Below are 16321 nucleotides of genomic sequence, written 5' to 3'. Positions count from 1 at the left end.
AAGCTCTTGTTCCTATCACACAAGCCGCCTTCCTGAAACTGCAGACCTCTGAAAAGCGACGGACGAGGAGCCCCATTAGCAGCGCCAGGAGGGACGCGCCTCCCGCTGCCGATAAAGGAGGCTGCGCCGCGCGCTGCTGCCGCCTGCGCCTCACCTGCACGGACGGGCCGGGGGCGGGCAGTGCCAGCAGAGCCCGCCCCGGGGCCGCAGCTGTCCGCTGGCGGGAGGCGGCAGCAGCTGGGAAACAGCAGCTCCGGTTTCTGAGATCGGATTTGGGGGTGGGGTGGGAGGTGTGTGTGTGTGTGAGAAAAGCCGAGCGATGGAGCTTCCCTTCTTTTGACAACGCTCTCCCCTTCAGGACTAAGCCTGCACTGGAAGTAAAAGAACTACGTGGGAGAACAGCCGATCTCACCTCCGCGTGGGAAGCGGCTGCGGAGCAGCGTGTGCCGCCAGCCCGAGGATATCGCTGCCTGCACGCCGCTGCGAGCCCGTCCGGAACGGCTCCGCCGCCTCTGCACTTCACCGTTGCCTGCAGTCAACTAACGTGCAATTTGGGTTTAATGGAGCTGGGCTTATTGTTCCTCTTTGGACTTACAATTACATCGACTGCAGGTAACGTGAATTTCTTTCTTTCTTTGCCATTTACACGCGTGCACACAAAGAAAGGCTGCTTCGTTGGTTGTTGTTTTTTTTTTTTTTTGGTGGTTTTTTGTTTTGTTTTTTTGTTTTGGTTTTTTTTTTTTTTTTTTTTTGCCTTTTTTTCAAAAGGCAGCAGCCCGGTCCGACGCGCGGTATCTAACTGAGCACCAAAGACATCACTCGGCCGTGCGTGGGTTAAGAACCCAGCAGCTTCAGCCGTGCTCCCCAACCTGCGGGGCTGCACTGCACCGCGTAACGGCATAACGGTGCGCGTAAGAGCTCGGAAAGTTTGCCGGGAGCGCTGTGCTCGGGGTCCCGTTGCGGAAGGGGCTGCAGGGCTCGGGGTTGCCGAGGGGTCGCTCAGCGCTGTTCTTGCCTTCTCGCGGCGCAGGGTCCTCGCCGCCCCGGCCCCGCTCCCTGCCGGCGGGCGGAGATCCGCGCTCGGCGGCGCTGGGGCAGAAGCAGCGGGAGGAGAGCGGAGCGGCGGCGGTGCCGGGCGGCGGCAGGGCCAAGGCGGACGGCGGGGTGCTGAGGCGCCGAGCACGGCGCTGCACTTGTTACACCTACAAAGACAAGGAGTGCGTCTACTACTGCCACCTCGACATCATCTGGATCAACACCCCCGAGTGAGTGAGGGCCGGGCGGGCCGCGAAATGGCGGGCCGGGCCGCGAAGGGCGCGGAGCCCCGCGCGGGTCGCCGGGAGGCGAGGGGGCTGCGGGGCGGGCTCGGCTCCGCCGCGGGGCGGCAACGGGCGGGGGGCGCCCGCCGGGGAGGGCAGGGCTCGGCCGGAGGGCCGCCGGGGGGAGGCGGCGCCGCGCGCGCTGCGAGGTCAGGGCGGGACGAGGGGCGGCCGCCCGGCAGCGGGGTCCCGCAGCACCGCCGGGCGCTGCCTTGCGGCCGTGCCCGACCCGACACCTGCGGGGCTCTGTGGGCTGACGCAGAGCCGGTCGCTCCGCATCCCCGCGCTGAGGGAAAGCGGGCGTGGGGGAAGGAGCTGGTATTTTGGAGGAGAAAGCTGTTCCTAATAAACCACTGTTTGGGAAAGGGACAATAGCAGTTTGTTCCTTTTTGTGCAGTTGTGCTGTTTCTGATAAAAAAAAAAGCACGGCGGAAAATGCTTTGACGTTCATTTTTGAAAACCTCAGCATACCAGACATAAAGCGTTACAAAAGTGTCTCGGGTAATTATGTTTATGGGAACGGTAAACAAGCTTTTGTTTCAATCCATAATAAAAACAGTTTTTGAAAACATGATGTTTCCCACGAAGTGGAAATTCTGAGTTTCTCCCAGGTCAGAGGGGTGAAGTGCTCCCAGTAAGGCAGGAGCCGGTACAAACAGTGTCCAATTGGAAAAAATGGTCCAGGAAGAGTGACGCTTTGCCTACAGCCAAAGGGTTTGCGTCCTCCTGGGCCATTGTACATATCCTGTCTGAGTAACTAAAATAGTTACTCAGTTCAAGGATCTGTTAAGATTTTCACAGGCTAAATGGTATCAGTCCTGTAGAAACTCAAGTGATCAGTTCATTAAAAAGTCATCAGGAGAGCTGATGAATCTAACATTAGAGTTCATCTAATGAGCTTCAGCAGTCGGACACTTAGAGCTGTATGACTGAGACTTCTCACCCCAAGTACTGCACTGACTGCAATTTGGGAACATTTCTGTTAGCCTTGTGCTCCTTTGGATCAATTGCACAGCATCAGATTAAAATAACAAAAGGAGTAGAAAAGGACAGAAAGTAGCAGTAGAGTAAGTTAACTTAAATAGGATTTACAGCACTGAATTTGTAAATTCTCTTGCGCATCCCAAGTCAAGGCCATGTGGGATGACAAGTCCTTTGAAATTCTACCAATCTGAACATATAATATGTTCACAGAAGTCAATGAGTTATTTGTTTCCTTTCATTCCGTTAGGAAAACTTGTATGCAGTCCTTTAGAATTAATAGTGAGCATTAATTCACTGATGTGGAGTGTTCTTAACTGGAAGCGACATGTCACAGAATCATGAAGTCATTGAGGTTGGAAAGACCAATAGATCATCTAGCCCAACTACCAACACGTGGCTGTGGCCGTTCCAGATGATGTCACTCAATGAACATGCACCCTTACAACAAATACTTAAAGTAGAGAATGAGATGTAAAGCATTTTGATGTTATATATAGCATTAGCAATGAGGTATTTAAGATAATTCAGATATTAAGCTGTCGGGCCTATGATTCACAACTTTCTAATCCAAAGTCAACTGTACATAAAATAACAGCATAGCTCTCAGGTATGTAAATGTATTTCTGAATGTGAATGAGAGACATCAGGCCTGCATGTTGATATACCAAACAAGCTACACAACTTCTTAATGGAAGTAAACATTGGATCTGTACAGACTGCACATCTGTTTATAAACAGGGCTTTCATGTTGCCGTGTGCATGCTGTTGAGAATTTTAATGTTTACTAATAAAAATGTGGCTCAAATGTATCTTTGAGGATCAAACACTGACAAGGAAAACAGAAAAATCTGTTGGAAAAAAAGAGGTTTTCACAGAATCCTTTAAGGTTGGAAAAGACCTTGTGATCCTCATGTCTAACCATCAACCTGACCAAAAAGCGTAAAGGTGTTTTGTGTCCATTGCTGGTACCTCTACTCCTAAAGGTGCACTGATTTGCATCTAGATGTGTCTCTCTTGGTTACAAGTCAGTAAACTTTTGGAGCATGTTTCTTAAATAGAATGAAATGTCTTGAAATGGGAAGGACGAGGATCGAGTCCAGTTCCTGGCTTCATACAGGACTTCTGGAGGTTGGTGGCCCTGCCCGCTGCAGGCGGGTTGGAACTTGATGATCCTTAGGGTCCCTTCCAACCCAAGCCATTCTATGGCTGCCTAAAAAGTCAAACCCTGTGTCTGAGGGCATTGTGCAAATGCTTTGTGGGCTCAGACTGGGTGCTGTGGCCCTGGGCAGCCTGTGCTGGTACCCAACCCTGAAAGCTGTTGATTCTGATCTTCCTGCTTACTTGCTTCTAATGTACCTTTTTCAGTTTTATTTCTTACATCAAACACTACAATTGCCTTTTACTATGTTATTGTTACTTTATGCTTCTTTTCTATTTTTTTCCCCTTTCTCATTTCGCTTGATTTATATCCTGTACTTTATCATTTCTTGGCAAAAATTCCCTAATATTTTCTTTGTCCAGGTTACTCTTTTGTCCACACTTCACAAACTTTATTTCCTGGTTTCTTTCCCCTATTCTTCCCAACAGAAGATGCTATTAAGCATTGTTGTGTTACATCCAAAACAAATCACTGTCTCTCCCTGAGAAAATGGTTAAAATTTCAATGAAAGCAGTGCTTGAGGCAGAGGCCTTTCCAATACAAATCCTATTTCTGTCCTCTCTGAGAAAGATCAGCAAGTTCATAGGTGAAGAAGAGCACGTGGTGGCAGAATGTGCACTGTTTGACTGCAGCTATTCCCAATTAAATGAGGAATTGTCTGTGCACACGTTTGAGTATTGCTTTCTACTTGTATGTGAACCATTTGGGTGAGTCCAGACATTTCGACAGTGTAGGACTTTCATGCTGGGAACAGCGACAGTCTGAAGACAGAAGTAGTCCTAAAGAAAGTCTGCTAAATCAGAACAGAATGACGCAATTATGTGGTGCAGACAACAGTTAACATATCACAATAAAGATAATTAAAAGCTGGTAAATTGTTCTCACTGATAAGATTGGTTACTCAGAATTAGTTTGCAGTGTGCTTTTTATCACGTTACTAATTATGCTTATCTTGATTCATATCTTGATCTATAGTTACAGCCATTTTAAGAGAGGAAGAATGACTAGTCTTTTAAACAGTACCTACTGATGTAACACAGCTGCAGCTTAGTGCTTAATTCCACATATTGAGGAAAGCACTTCTTCAGAGGGGTTCTGCGTTTCAGTTAATGACATCGATGTTAGTAAGCATGAAACACGACAGATGCTCGGAATAACTAGGAAACAAAAGTACTGTAGGAAAGTAATGCTGTCATGAGGACACAGTATGAGATAGTAAAGTGGCCTTCTGACTTAAAGTATAATGAGAATTTGTGGCAATAGTCCAGAAACTTTCTAAGGAGAATTAGCATAGATGAATGTTTGTCAGGGCACTTCCTCACTCAAACTACCAGATTTCTTGAGGAGGCTAAATCAAAGCAAAAGTTTACGTTGTATTTCTTTATGCTCACAAGAGGAGTAACTGAATGAATTCTGTGGCCGTGTTATAAAAACCACTTTACATAATCTAACAGTTCTGTCTCCCGGTTACATAAATTTCTGAATCAGCAGAATTGGATGGATAAAGTGAGAGCAAGAATTGGATCTATTATCTTTGCATTTGCTGCTCTGATCCTCTGTACTTAGATTGTGTTTTATTGAAAGGAAGCCTGAATAATCTTACTGAAAGAACTTTTCACCCTTATTATCAAGTATTGTTATTCCACTATTTTTTGAGAATTGTCTCCATCAGTAGGTAAATATACACACTGTCCTGTATATTACTGGAAATAAAGGAACGCAGCTAAAGATTTCTTGTTCCGTAAAACAATTAAGCATTTGCTTATAATCTTAATAGATCAGACTGAAAGTTCTGCCTAGCCAAAGGCATCACGATGAAAGAGTGGCTGCAGGCCAGGCAGAGTTGATCTGTTTAACGGCACACACGGTTCACCATCAGAACCAAGTGCCAAAAGAAGTGATCAAGTAATGAATCTTATGTTTAATTGCGTTTACTTTGTGCATGAAGTTTGCCTTACATTTGAAGACTTCCAAATTAGACTGTGCACGTGCATCACTTGTCCTAACGCAGCCCAAATGACAAAACAAAAATCTTAGCAAGCCAGTAACCATTAATTAAATAAAACTAGGGAATCTGTGGCCATACTCACTGCTGAAAAAAACTAATCAGGCATGAAGCAGATAAAAGGAATTGATGTAAATGAGGAATGTTAACTATTTTTTTTCTTTTAAGTTACAACTGTTTTATTGAAAACTTAAATGAGATGGTAAATCTCTGACTCTAAAAGCTGGAAGATTTTTCTATGACAAAATGCTGCACAGAACTTCATCAAAGGGAGAGTATTTCACATCAATTTACTGAAAACAGTAATAAGCTGCTTCTATTATGGTTATACTTCATGATGAACAATCTGGTTTGATTATTAGGCTGATTATACAAGCAGTTATTTTTCCTGCATATGTAAATCATGTATTGACTTCACACTGTGAGTTAGCACAGCTTTAACCTCACGCATTCATGGCAGATAAGCCTCTTGACATCTTGTTCTATGCCATTATTACAAACACAGCCCACAGGTTTCAAATTAAATCCTTTAACACTTCTGTTTTTGCACACTGACTTCACATCTCTGTTGACTGCCCTCAGCTTTCATGCATATTCTTACATAGACAAGTCAGTTTGCCTCTCATTTGCCTTTATTAAAATGCACGCACTTTATTAGCGAGAGCAGTGCAAGTCGTTTGCACAATTAGAATTCTGAAAGCAGCAAGATAAAAACAGTGAGGAAAAACACCTTCAGAGTAGTTCAGTAATGTAATATAATGACACAGTCTTTAACTTAAATGCACGATTCTTCTAAGCTAAGAAATAGCTCAGCTTGCTTTTTGCATGCCTCTTCTCTTTGAAAACAAGGGTCATAATACTCTCTTGGATGAACTAGATCCAGTGTTCCCTTATCCTGAGTTAAATAAGTAGGAATGGCTTTGGTTTTTAGTGAATGTCTTCTGTCCAATTGAAACAATTCCCATTCCAGCAGCTGCCCCAAATTCACACTCTCCTGCTTTGTGTTCTGCTCATTTCTCCTAACCAACTGCTCTTAAACTAATTTGTTTTGAGATCTCACCCCTCACTGTTCAGCAATGTTCACCTTAAATGTCTTTGACGCATGCACAGCTTGCACGCCCTCCACATCTAAATGTAGAATATATCCTCTTCCTGAGAGCCTTATTTACACTACTTGAGGTACTGATGTCCTAACAGCAGTATCCTCAGAAAGACTTGCACTTATTATTTGGCTCTAAAGACTAAATCCCACGGCGCTGTGGGACCCAGCCCCGCAGAGGATGGGGTCAGGGATGAGGCACACCAATAGCTGGTGCCTCGACATTTCACTACAGCTGCTCATGTTGGTCTAATTCTAAGAATAAACAAAGAATAGGCATTCTCTAGATCCATCAAACCACAGTCACTTTCATCAGCCTTAAAGTTTAAGGCTATTTGTTTTCCCCTAGGTTCTTGCTTGCTTTGTTTTTAAACCAGCAGTGGGTTTTAACTCTACAAGCTGCAGGGAACGGTAGAAGCACGCGCTGGAAGTGTTTTCTGTGGGAACTTCAGGAACTAGAATAAATACTCCAAGTTTTGCCTTGAAAATCCTGCCATTTGCCACTTTGTTTATCTTATTTTTCAGCCGTTCTTGACTTTTGTGATTTACCCCAGTCTATTTGCTTTAGAGCTGCCCCCTCACTGATGACATTCCCTGCCTGTCAGAGGAAGAAAAAGGAGTAACGGGAGCTCGGGCCTCACAGACAGAAAATACTACACCAGTTATGTATTTTTTTAAATAACAATCACAGCACTTGCCACTAAACTGGGAGCAGATCAGAACTGGTGTGAGGTACTGAAGGATATGGGAACTGCTGTTTTGAGAGAGGTATTCATGTTAAACAATAGTCTGAAGAAACGCACTCCAAGTTTCATTCAACTCAGATGTTTTTCTGATCACATTTGATAGAGGAAACACGTAACATCCTTCTGCCAGCTACAAGATAAGGATTTCCAGTGCCGAAATTAAAATTTACAGTAGGACTTTTAATAAAAAAAGCATCTGTTTTGATTTGGCTGTTCATTTATGATGTAATTATTCTCCAGATCTGCTTTGATGCAGGTTGTATTGCTGAGTTGTCTTTGCTTGTGAAATTATAGGCATTTATATAATTTCACGCAAAGAAGAAAAATCTGATTATACATAACCTTGTCATAATTAAACATGAGTCCTCTCCTGTGATTTAGAAATGAACAATACATTCACTGCAATATTGATTAATTCATCGACTTTTGAATCAGTTTATTTTGTAAAAAGGACTGCATGGCCACCAGCTCTTGTATAAGAAATTAGGTATTACTGAAGCCCAGTTCTACCTCTCTGTTCTACTGCTGAACAGAAATCACACTTCCACTCATGCTGGGTTTCCCGTGCTTTTGTCAAGAGAAGTACTGTGAAGACCCCCCAACAGAATCTTCCCCAGAAAGCATCCTGGATAAGAACTTTCCTATGACTGCCAGCCAAACCCAAACTGCAGCTGATAACAACAGCTACAAGTGTGCTTGTCACCTGCTGTGGTTTGACTGGCTGTTCACAACACTGCACCAAGGCACAAGTGTCCTCCACATTGCATTTCTCACTTTCTCACTTTTTAGAAACACACTGTGCATGCAGCCTGTTTTCTTTTTTCAGTTGACTGTGACAACACTGGGTAACTGAGTCTGAGCTGAATAGACAGGTGTGCATTTTGCTAGGTAGATAGTGGGGTTTTGCTCAAGCCTGCGTTGTTTTAAGGCTGCTGGGATGCTAAAGGAAGATGCCCAGGGAAACAATCTGCCTTCAGTTCTCTCACAGTAGTAACTTGGATACCATAGAATCCCAGCAGGAAGTAAATCAAAGAACTCATCTGATCAGTGAGGCTGTATGCTGAAGTAGATATGTGCAGTCCTGGCTTACTGCCTAAGTTAGCAATAACTAATTAAACTAATTTGGGGTCCTCCCAAATTAGCAAGTATTAATTAAAAGTATAAGACTGAAAAGAAGAAAAAAAAAACAGTGAAAGAAAAACCAAATCCAGCAAGGTCTTGGAGCTAGAGCTTTCTGCATAACAGTAGCCTATGTAGATGTACAGGAACAGTGACTACTACTAGAAGGAGGAGGTGGGAAATAAACAAGTTTCTACACTCTACAGCCACACCTTTATCTCATCTGAGAATAATTTTAACTGCGAAAAGCTAATTAGAAAACATACCATTTCTCTGGATAGAGCACATGATCAGAATGACACAAGACCAAGGTGTCCGAGTCTTCTCTGAAGAACATCCCTGAAGAACACTGCATTTACATCTTAAATGAGGAGGAGGAGGAATAGATATTAGAGGAGGAAATCCTGTTGTAAACTTCTCACATTTAAACAAATTATACCTCTTGTAGACAGCTGGAGTGAACTTTAGGAGCAGCCAGTTTCTCTCCTGCAGTAGCTTTATGTGAAATTGAACACAGAAAAATCTGTTATTTTCCCCAACATCTGTAATCCTAGATGGGTTTGGGTTTACTTGTACTGTGTTAATTTTTGCTTTCTTTTGGCATTCTTTGTTCTCAGTGGTCCTTGCAGGGATCTCATACATGTTAAGATTGTCTGAGAACATTGGAGACAGTTGGGAGCCTTGCTGGCCTGGATACCTGCCAGAAAATATATTGCTGAATACTGAAATCACAGCATCTAAGATGAATGCTGCAACCCCCTCATCCCTTTGTTTTGGCTGAAACTCTCAAGTGCCCTGGAGGTATCTACTGCGCTTAAGTGGCTGGGAAAGTAGAAAATAATAGCAGCTCATAGGTCAATTATAACACAGCATGAGAAACTCAGCCACATGTTATAAGAATTAAACCGTTTGGATTCGGCTGCCTGAATTCTGAACGTTCACCATAGTATGAATGAGGGACAGCTGGACATAAGCAAACTGTACTCTTCCCAATTAGACTCGAAGGTAGTGGTCATTCTGTGGGCAGTTCTTTCTTTGGAAACTCGTGCCAATATCTCTGGTTTAGGTTTAGAATGACTGTTTTACCATCACTCAGGACTTGTGTTTTTTTTTAAAAAAAAAGCCTATATCTGTTAATTTAAAGCAAAAGCTTGCTTCAAAAGTCAGTTGACTTTCAGTAGCAGAGCTTTTATGTTGTGTTTTGTGGGTGCAAGTACAGAAATGGTCCAGAGTGCATCTGATGGATTTGCAGATCCCAATTGGATAGGCTGATCCAGAATTGCATGGGTTTGCTTGGTCTCCTTGGAGAGAAAAAAGGCATAAAGGACACAGTGCCCATTTGCTCTTTAATATGCGGAAACCCATTTTACTGCTTTAGGAGAATTCTGTTCTCCAGAAGGAAAAAGTGATGGGTACTGATTTGAAGCTCAGGCCATACTTGTGCAGACATTTTTTCTTTAATTCTTTAAATCTGTGGGTCTTAACAGAAGTTTTCAAAAATTTCCTAAGTGGCTCTCAGCCCGTGCTGAGGGAGCTGATCATAACCACAAGGAACACAGTGCAGGGGAACTGGTTGCTCAGGATCCCCAGAAGCCCAGCAAGAGGCTAGCCAAGAAATGGGCCTCTGCCTAGTTCAGCTGTCCCTCATCTTCGCTGTGGGGAGACAGACTGCCCTGGTATGTGAAAGCCAGCAAGCTTTGACTAAAGAAGAGAGATACCTCACCTGTAAGGAAAAGCAAAGTGACTTCTTGGCTAAGCAGATGCTTGGTTGGCAATTAAATGCTGATAATAATTTCCACTGAGCGTACTGAAATTGAGATTCTACATCTGTCAGTTTGAACCCGAGCATTGCAGCACCGTATAATTTCCTGCACAAGCAGCCTTTTGCTAATTACCTGTAACAATCTAAGATTAAGTAATGCTGCTAGGCAAATGCTTCTGATACTTGTTCAAATGAATCTCTCTGGCATCTCTTCTCACTTCTGAAGTACTGAGAAAGTGGCATGAACTAACTTGAAATAGTAACATTTTCAGCTGCTGGAATGATAGCCATGCACATACTAGCATTTGCTTAAATGATGTGATTTATGAGTCGCATCTGAGTACCTGACAGGCAAGAAAACACCAGCCATATTATGTAGCTCTTTCTGAATCCTGCTGAAAAGACTCTGAGACACTATTGAAGTTCATCTCCTTTGGTTTTGAGTTTTTTGCCTTAGAAATTAAGAGCAGACATACTGGGAGAACGATTACATTTCCATCTCCAATTAATAAACGAGCACATAAGCTCACAAAAATGTTTGCTTGGGCATTCTAGATAGAATTCTTATGCTTGAAAACTTTGCATTTGCATTTATTTTTGGACCATTGAGAATGAAGCTTGAATACATTTTCTTAGCTATGAAGCATACTCTAACTAAGCATCAAGCTTGCGAGTTGCATAGAACAGAAGGTGCTTCATTAGAAAGATCAGAAGTGTTATCTGAAATATCAGCCTCCTCCTTTGCTCAGGGCTGCGATTCATGGTTCTTATCACTTGTAATTACACCATATTGGCCACCCCTGCCAGTCTCTTGGAATTTACTGTCTCTTAAGAAAGCCAGCAGACATGTAATGGGCCCATAGTTCCCATACTGAGCTGTTAATGTGAAACTGAAGTTGATTATGACTTGCGAACTGCAGCAACTAAGGCCGAAAGCATGTGTGCCCTTTTGCCTCTCCAGCTGGGAAGGCAAAACCTCTGACACAGGCCAAGCCACAGCCTGGTCCCACAGAGAGATGCATTTACATAATTAGAATAAGAAAAAAGGTATCGTATGTTGGAAAAGTGGACTCAACGAGGAACCTCTTCAAATAACAATAATAAAATACCACAGTATTTTATTTCTTGTTAATACAGTGCGGAAAGACATCTGTAAGAGCGGTGAAAGGTTCCTTATCCCTTTGCAATTTGTTTGCCATGAAATAGGGGTTTCACATTTGGTTAGACCAAGCAAAAATCCTTCTTTCACTCCAGCCTAAATCTGAGCAAGAAGTTGAATAACAGAATTTTCCTGGAGAGTTTCCAGCATTCCTCACCTTTAAAAATACAGGAACTTCTCCATGTTTCTGTCTCTGAAAGCCAGCAGCAAAAAAAAAAATTATCTAAAATATGACTATATAACAGTTCTGGCAGAAGCTATCTGCATTAGCCAGTTATCATTCCTTACTCTGAACAGTATAGAACAGACACACAAAACATGGCAGCATGAAATTACTAATACTGTTTAGTTACAAAGGGAGACTTGCCCCTAACCTTGAGGACAACAGACAGCTTCTCAAATGACTGCATGAGACAAAGGGACAAAATCAACTCAGAGTAATCAACTCTTAGTCTTAGGACTAATTTGCATATTCTTGATCTTCTCTGGTGTTGAGGCACAGCCACAGAATGAAGGAAGTGCTGAAGATACAGAACAGTTTCTGCACAGATGTTGAGCGGAAGCTCTTTCAGTAGCAGATGCTGCTCTAATGGTTGCTAGCACACAGAAACACTGCTTCTGGTTTTGTATCTTTCTGGGATAGATCCATGTATGATGGGTGTGCTCTGCTCCAGGCTGTGGAAGATGAGGTAGGCTGTTACAAACTAGTACGTACTAGCAGCAGTGCAGAGGTTTGAATAACTGATTTGCATCAGCAGAGCTGATGTTACATCAGAAGTTATTGCAGAGATTACAAAAATAATGCTTCTGAACCTTTCAGCCCACCATGAGTGTGGGAAAATGGAAGATTAGCTGCTTCCCAATTAATAGCCTAATGATGTTTTTATGAAAGCAGACGAAAGAAGTCCAAGTACATGAAGTTACCGCTTCCAGACTGATTATTCAGACCTTGCCCTATAACCTCTCTCTAACCCTGCTATAACCACTCTTATTTCCTCTCCCCAACTCTTTTTTTCTCCCACCTCCACTCCTTTTTCTACCCTTGGATCCCTGTGGATCTGTGGTTTGCATAGCCCAGCCCTCGAGTGCGCTGAAACTTTGGTGAGTCTCCAGCCGTTGTGTGCTGTGAATCTGCTATTGAGATACTTGCACAACGTTTAGGAGAATAACTTTTGAGACATTGGCACGGAGTAATGAAATATGTCCTGTCCTGATGTTACTGGCTATAATCCATAAATGAACAAAGCATGCCAGACTTCAGGAAATACAGAGAATTCTTACTATTTCTTGGTCTGCTGCTGTGAAGAATATGTATCTGCATGATTTTTCTCTGGGAGATCATGCAAGGAAGATCACCTTGCTTATTCTCACATTTGAGACTCCATGGGTCACGTTCCTAAACACAATGCAATAAACTTCTTTTGAGGTTTTTTTTTTCTAGCTACTTTATAACTTCATAAAAGCTTGAGTTGTCTGACAAGTTGTGATTGCAGAACTTTACATAAGCATAGGGTCTGATTTTTTTTTGCCATTATTGTTTGCATCACTAGCTCTGTTTCCTAAAATATCTTAATTGGCTCCTAAAATATACAACATTTGTGGTTGTCCCAACAGGAGGACTGTGCCATATGGGCTCTCCAACTATAGAGGCAGCTTTAGAGGCAAAAGATCTACAGGCCAGAATCAAAGTATTTCCCAGCCTTCATTCCGGTGCTCTTGTTTGGATATTTATGACAAACAGTGTATGCAGTTTTGCAGAAGAATGCAAGACAGAAGAAGGTGGGTACCTGTTCTTAATAATTGTCCACATTATTTGATTATTTCATGCAAGTTAATTATGGCGTGTATCAAAATAAGCTGATTGAGAAATGTATTGATTTTAAATCAAATTCTCATGTCTAGTAGCATAGGCTGACCCTGGGTAGCAGCCAAGCACACACGCTGTCACTTGTTCCCTTCCCCCTCACGTGGGATCAGGGAAAAGTTGGTAAGAGCAAAATGGAGAAAACTCAAACATGGTGATAAAGTCAGTTTAACAGGTGAAGAGGGAAAAAACCACCAAAAACCAACAGGCAGCACAGAGGGTATCACCACCTCCTGCACAGGCTGATGCCCAGCTACTTGCCAAGCCATGGCTGCTGTAAAAGCTAAAATCCTCCTTCTTCTGTTTACTGCTAAGCATGAAGTTAGATGTTATGGAATATTGCTTTGGCTAATTCAGGTTACCTGTCCTGCTTTTATTCCATCCCAATCTCTTGCCACTGCTGGCCTACTCTGGGGGTGGGGACAGAGGAGGGAAAAGAGAAAGCCTTGATGCCATGCAAGCACCAGTCAGCAATACCAGAACAGTGGTGCACTGCCAACACTTCTCTTCATCACAGATCTAAAGCACAGCACCACATGGGCTGCTGTGTCAAGAGTTGATTAACTCCGTCCTAGCCAGACTCAGCGCAGTAATGCTTTAGTTGTTGTGTGCAGTTTTCTCTTTATGATGTATTCTTGAAACAGCAGATCTCCTATCCAGCTGGGACATTAAACAGAACAAGTCAGAGCATTTTTAATATTGGATTCATTTAGAATAAGAAAAATGCAAAGTTGTATGCAATCTAGAGAAAAGTCTGACATTGTCACTTCATGAATAGGTGTGTAAGGGTAATGGATGAGAACGCTGGGGGAAATTAACAGTTCTCTCATCCTCAGAAATCACGGATCAGTGAAAACAACAGAGAAGGACCAGTGCAGGGAAGAGGAGCACGCGTTCGTTCAGTAGCAGAGTTTGGAGGATTCTGAACAGCCAGGTACAGCTCAGGTGGCCACTTCTGTTTACTCTTGAATAGAAATATTTCTCCAAAATTTTGTTTGTGTTTTTGTGAGCCTGAATTCTTTCATTTGAACATTATGGGCAGATTTGGCCCAGTGGATTTTTTTTTTTAAATAAAATGTATTACACACAATTACTACAACCTTCCTCTTGCTGCTCCAGCTCCTTCAGGAATTGGATTCTCTGGCTATAAGCCAGCACACATTTTGGAAAAAGTCCCACCTTTTTTTTTTTTTAAGGGTAAGAGCTGTTCCTGTCTATCATCTCTTTACTCAGTTAGCACTGTACAACTTAAGCTGCACGTGACAGTGCACAGCTCCACTAAAACTGACATTGTCAAGGTACAGCAACCAAACAAGCTGTGGAAGAACATTTGGAGGGGAAATAAATCTGCTTTAAGTTTCAGATATGAAGAGGTTGCAGTGACCTCGTAGCAAGTTTCCGAAGATTCCAGTTTCAAATCTGTGCTTACTACCTTTAATACTATTGCAACATAAGAAATGAAAACAGTGTCACAATAAGCAAATACTTCCAGTTCTGGGTGAAATGAAGCAGCCATTAGAAATAGGGAACTTCAGAAATAAATACAAATCACCTCATTACCCCCAGCATTATAGCTGTGGAGGGAAGTCCCTAGAATTTTTTTGTTACAGTTATGTAAGCAGAGCTGGCTAGGCATCTGGGCAGGATTTTCTCTGTGTAATCAGAAAGATGAAGCAGAGTTCTGTCGGGATGTGGGCAGTTCGGACTAACCCAGCAGGTTTTGTTTCTTTGATTCTTCAGCTTTAACATTTGCTTGCTGAAGCTCAGAAGCAACAGCTTGAGCTACAACTCTCCCTTGAGATGGACAAAATTGATGCTTCAGTCTGACGCCAGCGGAGACTTCAGCAGTATGCAACACTTTCATTTCATCAGTGCCGTTCTGAAGGCACGTGAACCTGTATGAAGAAGCTCCCTCCATGCTCCCCTCCTGAGAACCTCAGTAAAGGATCTGTGTCACCTAACCTGGCAGGGAATGGATCATCACTGGAGAAAAATTCAAAGGCAGATCCAAACTCCAGCGGGTTTCAGGAAACGTTTTTCTACCTGGTTTAAAAAGTACGATAGAAACGTCCTGTTTCACTTTACTGCTTGCTGCATGTCTGAAGAATCCATCCAGTGTTATGTGGGCAACAATAATTGGACAAGGTGATGAGTTAGAGGTTGCCTGTATGTGGGTGCTCAATAAGAATAAACAGATACAAAATGTTTCCTTTGTTAATGTATGCAAGCCTGAATCATCATATTGTAACTCTGTGGCAGATGTTTAAATAACATTATCTATGCAGAATAAATATGAACATCTAATATAAACATTACTATAAACTATAGCAAGTTAAGAGTATACGTTGAGTATTCAATAGGTTACCAAATTTATGCACAAATTATTCCTGCACTACGAAGTTCCATTCAAAGACATTTACAGTGATTATTTAGGGATGTGCTGTAATTGATGAGCAGAACTCCAATAATTAATCCCAAAGAATTTCCTAGAGATGAAAGGGCAGGACTGTGGAACTTCAAATGAAACTTCACACACAAGAGTTTACTGTACTGGACCACATACTATCCAAAGCACTACGTACATTATCATCCATAGTTCATACATTCATCTTTGCTAGTACTTTAAATCACATTGTTATCTCTTCACTGAACAACTTGGAAACTTGGCAATAAGATTATTATATCCACCCCTGGACACTTTTCAATGGAAATGATTTCTTCAGAAATTATGGAATTCTTATTTTTTTATTTTTATAGGAGGATGCAAGAGTGAGTAAGCTAAAAAAAAGCCTTGTTCAGTAATATAATTTAAAAAGAGAGAGGAAACCCCCCTACTTGTGACATTAGAGATGTTTGGGGCTTTTTTGTTTGACTGAACTTCATGCAGACTTTCCCCGAGGTGCATAAGTTAAACTGCAACCAGATTACATTAAATTATATTTTATCAGAAGATGGAGACTAAAACAAGAACTGCAAAATAAAAGGAACTTAATGGTAAAAAAAAATAAAATAAATGGTTATATGGACTTAAAACAGTGGTAATAGGTTTTGTTTGAACAAAGAAAGGGAGGTCTTTGCCAAAATATATGATATATTTTATATATA

General features: G+C 42.3%; 1 protein-coding gene across 1 annotated transcript; it reads left to right on the top strand.

Annotated features, from left to right (window-relative positions):
* Positions 1–560: 560 nt before the first annotated feature.
* Positions 561–14122, top strand: EDN3 (endothelin 3; the record flags this gene model as incomplete). Its single annotated transcript, XM_079543429.1, has 4 exons — positions 561–612; positions 1031–1265; positions 12967–13131; positions 14053–14122. 4 exons carry the CDS (start codon positions 561–563, stop codon positions 14120–14122), a joined length of 522 nt encoding a protein of 173 aa, XP_079399555.1.
* Between the last annotated feature and the right edge of the window lie 2199 nt (positions 14123–16321).

The sequence above is a fragment of the Tetrao urogallus genome (assembly GCF_951394365.1).
Source record: "Tetrao urogallus genome assembly, chromosome: 16".
Classification (NCBI taxonomy): domain Eukaryota; kingdom Metazoa; phylum Chordata; class Aves; order Galliformes; family Phasianidae; genus Tetrao; species Tetrao urogallus.
This window is presented reverse-complemented; position numbering and strand designations above follow the sequence as displayed.